Source organism: Mercenaria mercenaria, chromosome 13, assembly GCF_021730395.1.
Source record: "Mercenaria mercenaria strain notata chromosome 13, MADL_Memer_1, whole genome shotgun sequence".
Taxonomy (NCBI): domain Eukaryota; kingdom Metazoa; phylum Mollusca; class Bivalvia; order Venerida; family Veneridae; genus Mercenaria; species Mercenaria mercenaria.
In genome coordinates, this window is record NC_069373.1 from 72,780,511 (window position 1) to 72,792,686 (window position 12,176).

Below are 12,176 nucleotides of genomic sequence, written 5' to 3' on the forward strand. Positions count from 1 at the left end.
AAAGCATTACATTTTGTTGAATTTTCATGTTTTTGTAGTGAAAATTTTCAATTTTGTAGTTATTTTGTGGAATAAACTATTTTTTGATAGTATTTGTCTAAAGTTTATTACCAGTAGTCTTTTTATGAATAGAAAACTAATAATGGATGAATATTACACTGATCTTCAGTATGTGTCCCCTGTGCATCTTTAAAATAACTCAATTTTGAGTAGACAATTCTAGAAATTAGAATTATTGGACATTCTTGAAATTTGGCATGTGGTTTATAAACATGCAACATGTCAGAAAAAAGTTGGTTTTATAATTATATGATAGTTATTTTGCATTCAGCAACAACTTTTCTAGGTAAAGTTTTATTTTCATGTCAAATTTGTGCAGAAAGGGTGATTTTAAAAACCAATGTCCACAAACATATGATTAAATAAGTTTCAAACCATACACATACACCCATTACTTATCATTTATGTTGAAAAAATTACTGTAATACATATTTCCTTGTCATAAAACCATGCAACATTTATCACCCACCTTACTGGAAATTCACTGAACTTTTGAATTAAAGGCTGAAATATTTTCTGATTGGCATTTCTCAACACTTCCCCAAAGTTATTTCCTTCAAATATGAAGTATTTGCTATAATAAAAAATAGGTGACCACCATAAGAAATAAGTTTGAATTTTCAACCCCTATGTCACACTTTTGCTTCATTATTTTGAAAACCACCCATATGGCTGCAAAAGCCAAAATAGCAAATTTTGGCCCTTTAAGGGGCTATAATCTGGAACCCATGATGGGATCAGGTCAGTTTTCGAAAGGAACTGAGATATTATGTCAATACAAGTTGTGTGAAAGTTTGATTAAAACTGACTGCAAAATGTGGTCTCTATTGTATTCACAAAAAAATGTGGACAGACGATCACAAAAGCTCACCTTGTCACTATGCACATGTGACTAGTGAGCTAAAAATTAATAGTGGAACTGACAGATTTTGCAACAAAATGTCATCTTTTTAAAATTGTCAAGTTTCAGAAAAAGCACTTTGACAGCTTTTTAATTTGACTCTGGTCCAGCCACCCTTGGTTCTAATTCCCTAGAGACAAGAATATACACTGAATTTAAGAATAAGACTGTTCTGACTGACACAGTGACAGGGAACAACTATTTCAAATGCAATTAGCAAAACCTTCTCCTCTTTCAATTAAAATTCATTTACTTTCATTTGCGGAAAACAAAGTGTTTCATATTTGACATGAACTATTATCAGTAATTACTCTAACATTGTTTCTCAATTTTCCCTCCATTGATTTTCAAACCCAGCAAGCTTCTGTCTACATTGCTCATCAATCATAATCACAGAGATGCTTGTCACAGTTAACCAGAGTCTATTTCCTAGAAATTAGGCACTTTTTGAAACATTTCTATTGATCTTTTCACTTTTTATTGAAAAAGGTTCTCTCTTATATCAGATTGTCAGAAATTTCTTTATTTGTTGCTGATACTGCTGTGATTTTATTTCTTGATTTTTTGTATAACAAAGTAGTTTCTATATTCAACTGTCAATCTATTTTGCTCCAATTTCAAGTTAATTTACAACACCAACAGCATAACACATAACAACAGATGTGTTAAGTCATCAATAAGAGCTTGACCCCTGTTGTGGAGTGCCCCTGCCTGTGGGTTAAGATCTTTGCTTGTGACCTTGACTTTAAGAGTAATACACCCGATTCTTTTGTGCCCAACACACTATTTGTGCAGTTTTATCCCTTAAACTGGAATTTCATACAGACAAACTAACACACAGGTGGACAGTATGATTATCAGAACACATTCCTTTTGGTGGGATAGGGGGAGGGCATGAACACGGTATGTTATGAGGTCTGCTTGGATATGAAAATGTGCTTGTTAGGCTGGGTGCAATGAATGGAATGCAAAACTCTGGCATCCTCAATCTGATTTTGCACATTAAAATTTGACTACACTGCAATATGTGGGCGGTTATTTTATGCATCTCACCTGAAATCTGCATTGATAACCCTTCTCCCAGAGCTACCTGTACAGTATCATTTCAAAATGCTTTTTCTGAGGCAGCACCCTTCCAAGTTTCACACTATCTATTAGATGATATAAATAACATTTTTGGAAACATTTTAAGACCTATAAAATACTGAACACCTTTCAGTAGCTATTAATAACCCACAAAGTACTTCATCTTTTTCATAAACTGAAATAGAAAGATGTAGTTTTCTAATATTTATTATCTGTATAAAGATCACAATGATCAGATCCTATTTCATGCCTTCTGGATGATCCATCCTTCTATATTTTGTTATCATTCTTCAATCAGCAATTTCTCTTGATTTGCTGGGAAAATCATTACACAATTAATGGCTCTCAGTTAGCTTAAATGCAAAATTCATTACATCATCTTCTGCAAGAATACTGTTTCTATTGATGGCAAACATTTGTCCAATTTTGTTAATTAATTTCTTGGAAGAGAGAAAATTGATAGTCCATAAATCATAATGTCTGGAGGAACACTCTTTTCCAATTTTTTTCTAGCAGTCTTTGTAAAAATCAAGGATAAACCTGGCAGTAATTTTTATCGCTCCTAAAGAGAGGATTTTAGAAAATATTTCCAATGTTTCAGCTTATTTTTGAAAGTAACTGTCTTTTCCTTTAGGTATGACAAAGATTGGTGCGCAAAAGTAGGTGAAAGTGAAAGGCTTTGGTGCGTACTTAAACCTGGCACGGACATGTATTTCATACAGATATTTTCTTGGGTTTTCTCTCTCATTCTGTAGTTGTGTTTTCTTCTGATTTTCTAAGTATTAAATGATCCAGTTTTGCCATCACAAACCTCTCAAACACATTGTTACATCATGTTGCAATGCATGTTATAATGGTGAGAATGCAAGAACAAAATGAATTTTGCTTGATTTTTTAAAGCCTGGTTACCAACTAATTTAAAAGCAAAATTGTGTCTAACCCCTCATTATTTTATGCTCTTAGCAAAGGGGCATAACTAAAATAAAATTTGAACAGCCTCAGGTGTTACCTCCACCTTCTTTTGTACATAATAATCAGTATATTGAAAAATTTAAGGCAATTCTTTAAAGATATTATAAAAACTTTTTTTACTCACAATATTTTCCTTTGAACACCCACTCATGAATAATTTCCACCAAAAATAAACTCCAATTTATCTTGACTAATTCTGCCCTCTAAATCTGCATTACAGATTTTCTCAAGGCCAAATTACATTAAGATAAATGAATATTTAATTGCAGTAATGAAGATGTAATTAATTAAAAGTAATTATTAGAATTGATGAGACCAATTTGCTTGGAATTCTCAGTCCACAAGTTGTCCTGAAGCAGTTTCTAATGCTACCAAACATTCACATTCCCACAACTTATTTTATCTAATTTCAACAACTTTTTATTCATTTTTCTGTTTTCTTTTTCTTTCTTTTTTTGGTTCTACCAGTACTTGTAACGATAGAATATTTCCAATGTTTTACTCCAATATCTGCTTTAAGTATAGGACTTGTCTTGAACAATTAAGGGGCCATAACTGCAAAAATAATCCAAAAGAGATGTATGAACAATATGCACAACCAGACCTATCGCTGGTTGTGATTCATTGAAATTTTACCAAGTGTGAGACAGACACACACACAACAAAACAATGACACAATTCCGACCCTCCACTAATTAAGTATTTCACATAACATGTAAGTCCCCTCCAACCCCCATGCAGTTATTTTACAAGTGGTTACTTACTTGTTTTCTAGAGAACACCATCCACAGTAGGGGTTGCCGGCATTGAGACATGCACTACACGTTGTGTACTGAGAACAGTCATATAGCTTCATCTTCATTATCTGAAAATACAAAATTTATATCCACCTTTAATCATGTACATGAACCATTAATAATGTACATGAATTACTTATCCACAATTATAAATTATGAACAAGAACCAATAATTAGGTACACGAACCATTTATCATGTACATGAAGCAATCATGAATTATCTACACAAACCATTAATTTTGCACAAGGACCATAAATTAGGTACATAAACCATAAATTGTGTACATGAATTATCAATTATGTACATGAACCATTCCTCTTTGCTGATGTAAAAAGCATACTGTTAAACCAGTTGATATACCTAACCACTGTTCTGTACTCTTAAGCAGGTTATCTACTTCCACAAATGAATCATTAGCCTTTATCATGCTGAACACGATTGATTCTGCCTTTGCGACCAACGCTAATCATGATCACCTTGCACATCAGTGCAGTCTGATCATGATCTGCACTGTTTGCTCTTAAGTCAGTATCTTTTTGGCAAGCACCCCTTTTAACAGTTAATGGTACTGTCCAAATTGAAAGATGGACAAGTTCATTATAGAAATTTAGCAAGGGAAGGGTTAGAGATAAAACTAAGTTGTCATCCACAAGAAAAAACAACTTCCATACATGAATCAGCTTTTATAATAAATTACTGCCTTCTGTCAAATCTTGTCAGGGATTCAATTTGCAAAATAATAATGTCCAGGTAAATTAGAAAACTATCAGGTCATCTTGCTGATAAAGAGCAATACTGTCTGAATATCACATGACATGAACTTCTCATAATAATCAAACAAGTGCATGGACATAAAATCATTCTGCAAAATGTCAAGACTACAACGCTAATTCATTATTCAACAAAAGCAAAACAACAATTTTCTTCAATAGTTGCACTACATTGTTTTGTTTCTGCATCTCCCAATTACCTGTTGTATTCAATACAAAGACTTTAGGTTTTATGGAAATACTTAGCCTTTCATGAAATCATTAACCTTTATAAATTCCAAAGATTTTTCTTTTTAGGAATCTCAGAAATGCTGGTGAAAATGATTAATTTTCAGTCCTAGGAACATGATCCACTGTACTTTAAGGCAACATGTTTTTAATTTAATATTATTGAGAATCCAGAATCCGGCTACATGGAGACATCTGAATTTGTGTATTTTATGCAAACTAATGCAATCTGATTCATTTTTATTTTCAGAAATACAAGGGCAGGAAAACCTGCCAAGAACACAAAAGAAAGGTATAAGCAATGTAAAACCAGTATGTTTAGACAGTTCTGAGAATAGGTACCATAATGAGCTAGTGGATCCTTGAAGTCCAAGTCTTATCCAATAAAACACCCATCATTCAAGGTCTCAAGGGGACGAGCAAGATGCTAAGTGAGGGAAGAGGTTCTGAGCGAAATTAACAACTAAACATGGAAAATATAAAGCCAAGTTCCAGGGAAGAGTGCTAGCTTCTGTGTGCTATAGCAGGCAATACTTGAGCAGCAGTGTTTCTGGAACCCCTTTTTCCAAACCTTACATAATGAGTATAATGTAAACACTTTTTTCCTCAGTAATATCTGACAAAATGTCAATATGTTATGTCGATGTAATCCGTAAGGTTAATTCAAATGTTATCAAGATCATTTTGACATGATATATGGCCGATTATCATGTTGACATTTTCTAGGATACTTTATTCAACCAGGAATATTACTGTAATGCTGCAATAACATCTGTTAATTCAGTGTTTCTTATTTTTTAAAGAGATTATAAAAAGTCTGTATAATCATTGTTTCTGACTTTATCCAAAAATGGCCTCCCGGTGTACTTTTATAAATGCTAACTGCCAATTACAATTTGCCAAGCTAAAAGTTTGCTATTTCAAAATTAGAATTCAATTTCCAAAGAAGAGTATTGGCAATGTATTTGCAAGGCAGAATATTAGCATTATTTGGCTAACTTGTATATAACAATAACAGAACTTTCACATAAATACAGTCACTTTATGTTAGTTTTATGAAAAATCATCCTAGCTGTTTAAACAATAAGTTAAGCTATTTGACCTTTGACTTCCAAGTGCGACCTTGGCCTTTGGCCTAGTGACCTGGGCATTGTGCTTTGCATGTCATCTTCATGATGTTAACAAATGATGCTAGTTTTATGAAAAACTTCTGAGAAGATATAGAACAGACATGATGAAGGACAGATGGATGGACGGTCGGGGATTGAGCTTGGCTGTAATACAGCCCCCATATATTTTGCATCTCAGGGCATAACTAATATCTCACAAAACTGTCTGATTTTACACATTTTCTGTATATTTGAGGTGCACTTTGCATTAATTCAATACACTGCCATGCAACACATTTGATCATAGCTACTGCTAGACAAAAATGAAAATGCATAAAGAAAACATAAAGTAAAAAGTTCGGAATTTTCTCGCATCATGTTCTTAACAAATGAAACAAAACCTCTTGCAAATGAACACTTCCAAGGTCGAAACAATAACTGAATACCAGAGAAAAATTGGCATTGTTATTCCGGACTCCAGTAACACTCAAAGACTCAATAAATCAATTTATGATGCTATCATAATACCAAATTGCATTTTCCATAAAACTATAAATAATAACAAATGCTTACTCCAGGGACCAGGGATGAGAGATATTGATTTAAAAGAACCAAAAGATATGGAAAGATATGTTTTCCTCCCTCGATTTCCAGAGATATCAAGCTGTAACACTAAAAACAATATTTGCATGAGAATTCGTGCGTGCCCATAGAATGTAACATTACGAATATGGAAACTCTGCTAAATAGGAACACGTTTAGGATAAGGGATAAATGTTCTTCCCGAAATCAATCAAATTATGAATCATACAAGCAATAAAATTCGGCCCAGAGAAAAGATAATTTGCCTAAACAATTTTCATTTGCATAAAAACAAGCTGATTTTTTCATGATAAACCGCAATATGTCATTTATGAGCAAACCACTTGAAAACCATTAGACACTGAAACACTTTTAATTGTAAATTCATAGTAATTAACTTCATTAAATTATTATTACACTTCTGTAAAACAATTATTTTTTCTTTCACAAAGGAGAAAACTTAATAATATTTAAAACCAGTTTATGTCAATTGACTTTCGACACCATGTCTTAAATGAATCAATCTTTCACTGGAAAGTATTGAACTTGCGACCACAAACTGGTAGGTAGCCAAGAGCTCTCCAAACGGTTTTGTATGTTCAATACAGGCACAATACAATATCAGTTTCCTAATTCAATACAGGTACAATGTCAGTATGCTCATTCAATACAGGCATAATGTCAGAAAGCTCATTCAATACAGGCACAATGTCAGTAAGCTCATTCAATACAGGCACAATGTCAGTAAACTCATTCAATGTAGGTACAATGTCAGTACGCTCATTCAATACAGGTACAATGTCATTATGCTCATTCAATACAGGTACAAAGTCAGTACGCTCATTCAATACAGGTACAAAGTCAGTATGTTCATTCAATACAGGTACAATGTCATATTGCTCATTCAATACAGGTACAATGTCAGTATGCTCATTCAATACAGGCACAATGTCAGTAAGCTCATTCAATACAGACACAATGTCATATTGCTCATTCAATACAGGTACAATGTCAGTATGCTCATTCAATACAGGCACAATGTCAGTAAGCTCATTCAATACAGACACAATGTCATATTGCTCATTCAATACAGACACAATGTCAGTACGCTCATTCAATACAGACACAATGTCAGTACGCTCATTCAATACAGGTACAAAGTCAGTACGCTCATTCAATACAGGTACAAAGTCAGTACGCTCATTCAATACAGGTACAATGTCAGTATGCTCATTCAATACAGACACAATGTCATATTGCTCATTCAATACAGGTACAATGTCAGTATGCTCATTCAATACAGGCACAATGTCAGTATGCTCATTCAATACAGACACAATGTCAGAATACTCATTCAATATAGGGACAATGTCAGTATGCACATTCAATATAGGTTCAATGTCAGTATGTTCATTCAATACAGGTACAATGTCAGTATACTCATTCAATACAGGTACAAAGTCAGTACGCTCATTCAATACAGGTACAAAGTCAGTACGCTCATTCAATACAGGTACAAAGTAAGTACGCTCATTCAATACAGGTACAATATCAGTATGCTCATTCAATACAGGCACAATGTCAGTAAGCTCATTCAATACAGACACAATGTCATATTGCTCATTCAATACAGGTACAATGTCAGTATGCTCATTCAATACAAACACAATGTCAGTATGCTCATTCAATACAGGCACAATGTCATATTGCTCATTCAATACAGGTACAATGTCAGTATGTTCATTCAATATAGGTACAATGTCAGTATACTCATTCAATACAGGTACAATGTCAGTATGCTCATTCAATACAGGTACAAAGTCAGTACGCTCATTCAATACAGGTACAATGTCATATTGCTCATTCAATACAGGTACAATGTCAGTATGCTCATTCAATACAGGCACAATGTCAGTATGCTCATTCAATACAGGTACAATGTCAGTATACTCATTCAATACAGGTACAATGTCAGTATACTCATTCAATACAGGTACAACGTCAGTACACTCATTCAATACAGGTACAATGTCAGTATGCTCATTCAATATAGGTACAACGTCAGTACACTCATTCAATACAGGTACAATGTCAGTATGCTCATTCAATACAGGCACAATGTCAGTATGCTCATTCAATACAGGCACAATGTCAGTAAGCTCATTCAATACAGACACAATGTCATATTGCTCATTCAATACAGGTACAATGTCAGTATGTTCATTCAATATAGGTACAATGTCAGTATACTCATTCAATACAGGTACAATGTCAGTATGCTCATTCAATACAGGTACAAAGTCAGTACGCTCATTCAATACAGGTACAATGTCATATTGCTCATTCAATACAGGTACAATGTCAGTATGCTCATTCAATATAGGTACAATGTCAGTATACTCAATTCAATACAGGTACAATGTCAGTATACTCATTCAATACAGGTACAGCGTCAGTACACTCATTCAATACAGGTACAATGTCAGTATGCTCATTCAATACAGGCACAATGTCAGTATGCTCATTCAATACAGGCACAATGTCAGTAAGCTCATTCAATACAGACACAATGCTCATTCAATACAGGTACAATGTCAGTATGTTCATTCAATATAGGTACAATGTCAGTATACTCATTCAATACAGGTACAATGTCAGTATGCTCATTCAATACAGGTACAATATCAGTATGCTCATTCAATACAGGTACAATGTCAGTATGCTCATTCAATACAGGTACAATGTCAGTATGCTCATTCAATACAGGCACAATGTCAGTATGCTCATTCAATACAGGCACAATGTCAGTATGCTCATTCAATACAGGCACAATGTCAGTATGCTCATTCAATACAGGTACAATGTCAGTATGTTCATTCAATATAGGTACAATGTCAGTATACTCATTCAATACAGGTACAATGTCAGTATGCTCATTCAATACAGGTACAAAGTCAGTACGCTCATTCAATACAGGTACAATGTCATATTGCTCATTCAATACAGGTACAATGTCAGTATGCTCATTCAATACAGGCACAATGTCAGTATGCTCATTCAATACAGGTACAATGTCAGTATGCTCATTCAATACAGGTACAATGTCAGTATGCTCATTCAATACAGGTACAATGTCAGTACACTCATTCAATACAGGTACAATGTCAGTATGCTCATTCAATATAGGTACAACGTCAGTACACTCATTCAATACAGGTACAATGTCAGTATGCTCATTCAATACAGACACAATGTCAGTATGCTCATTCAATTCAGGCACAATGTTCAGTAAGCTCATTCAATACAGCACAATGTCATATTGCTCATTAATACAGGTACAATGTCAGTATGTTCATTCAAAAGGGACAATGTCAGTAATCTCATTCAATACAGGTACAATGTCAGTATGCTCATTCAATACAGGTACAAAGTCAGTAGCTCATTCAATACAGGTAATTGTAACTATTGCTCATTCAATACAGGTTTCAATGTCAGTTTCTCATTCAATATAGTTTACATGTCAGTATATCAATTCAATACAGTTACAATGTCCAACTTCCATTCAATACAGGTTACATGCGTTCGTACTCATTCAATACAGGTACAATGTAGTATGCTCATTCAATACAGGACAATGTCAGTATCTCATTCAATACAGGCACAATGTCAGTAGTTCATTCAATACAGTCAACAATGTCCATTCAATACAGTTTAATGTCAGTATGTTCATTCAATATAGGTACAATGTCAGTATTTCTATCAATACAGGTAATGTGATTTTGCTCATTCAATACAGGTACAAGTCAGTACGCTCATTCAATACAGGTAAATGCATATTGTCATTCAATACAGGTTACAATGTCAATTGTCCAATTCAATACAGTTTCACAATGTCAGTAAGTCCTCATTCAAACAGGCACAATGTCAGTAGTCATTCAATACAGGATCAATGTCATATTCTCATTCAATACAGGTACAATGACAGTTGCTATTCAATTAGGTACAATGTTCAGTATACTCAATTTCAATACAGGCATAATGTCAGTAAGCTCATTCAATACAGACACAATTCAGTAATCATTCAATACAGTTACATCATCTATGCTCATTCAATATAGTACAATGTCTAGTACACTTTTTCAAACAGTTACAATGTCGATATGTTCATTTAAAAATTCCAGGCACAATGTCATAGGCATTAATACAAGGCACAATGCATTTTGCTCATTATATAGGTACAAATGTGCAGTTATGCTATTCTTATTACAGCACAATGCAGTAAATCATTTCAATATGATACAATGTCAGTAGCTCTATTCAATAAATGTAAATGTCAGAAACTCTTCAATACAGTTAATGTCATTAGTCATTCAATATGGCACAATTTCATTTATCAATAAAGATACAATGTCTAGTAATTATTCATTACAGGCACAATGTCTCATATATTTATCAATATAGGTACAATGTCAGTAACTACTATTCAATCAGTACTTGTCGGTATACTCATTCAATACAGGCAAAATGTCAGGAAGCTCATTCAATACAGGTACAATGTCATTATGCTCATTCAATACAGGTACAATGTCAGTATACTCATTCAATACAGGTACAACGTCAGTAAGCTCATTCAATACAGGCATTATGTCAGTATAATGCTCATTCAATATAGGTACAATGTCAGTATACTCATTCAATACAGGTACAATGTCGGTATACTCATTCAATACAGGTACAATGTCAGTATACTCATTCAATATAGGGACAATGTCAGTATGCTCATTCAATACAGGTACAATGTCAGTATACTCATTCAATACAGGTACAATTTTAGTACACTCATTCAATATAGGTACAATGTCATATTGCTCATTCAATATAGGTACAACGTCAGTACTCTCATTCAATATAGGTACAATGTCAGTACTCTCATTCAATATAGGTACAACATCAGTACTCTCATTCAATATAGGTACAATGTCAGTACTCTCATTCAATATAGGTACAACATCAGTACTCTTATTCAATATAGGTACAATGTCATATTGCTCATTCAATATAGGTACAACGTCAGTACTCTCATTCAATATAGGTACAATGTCAGTACTCTTATTCAATATAGGTACAATGTCAGTACTCTCATTCAATATAGGTACAACATCAGTACTCTTATTCAATAAGGGTACAATGTCAGTTTGCTCATTCAATATAGGTACAATGTAAGTACTCTCATTCAATACAGGTACCATGTCAGTATACTCATTCAATACAGGTACAATGTCAGTATGCTCATTCAATACAGGGACAATGTCAGTAAACTCATTCAATACAGGTTTATTGAAACTTTGTTCATTCAATACAGGTTCAATGTCAATTTGTTCATTCAATACAGGTTCAACATCAATTTGTTTATTCAATATAGGTCAATGTCAGTATGCTCATAAAATGGTTTTAATGACAGTTTGTGCATTTAATACAGGTTTAATGCCACTCTGTCCATTCAATACAGGTGTAATGACAATTTTTTAGTCAATACAGGTTTATATTCCACTTGTCCATCCAATACAAGTGTAATGTGATTTTTTTTTTCATTCAATACAGGAACAATGCTTGTCTGCTCATGCATTGCAGGTTTAATGCCAATTTGTTCATTCAATATAGGTTTTAATG

At 33.7% G+C, this 12,176-nt stretch overlaps 1 protein-coding gene across 6 annotated transcripts in view; it reads right to left on the bottom strand.

Moving 5' to 3' along the window:
* The window catches only part of LOC123529213 (plexin-A2-like), a 134,260-nt gene that overhangs the window by 57,429 nt on the left and 64,655 nt on the right, over nt 1–12,176 (bottom strand). For all 6 annotated transcript variants that reach the window (XM_053522248.1, XM_053522249.1, XM_053522250.1 and 3 more), the window contains exon 5: nt 3,784–3,884. In XM_053522248.1, coding sequence (XP_053378223.1) covers nt 3,784–3,884 — 101 coding nt within the window. The remainder of the gene's footprint in view (nt 1–3,783; nt 3,885–12,176) is intronic.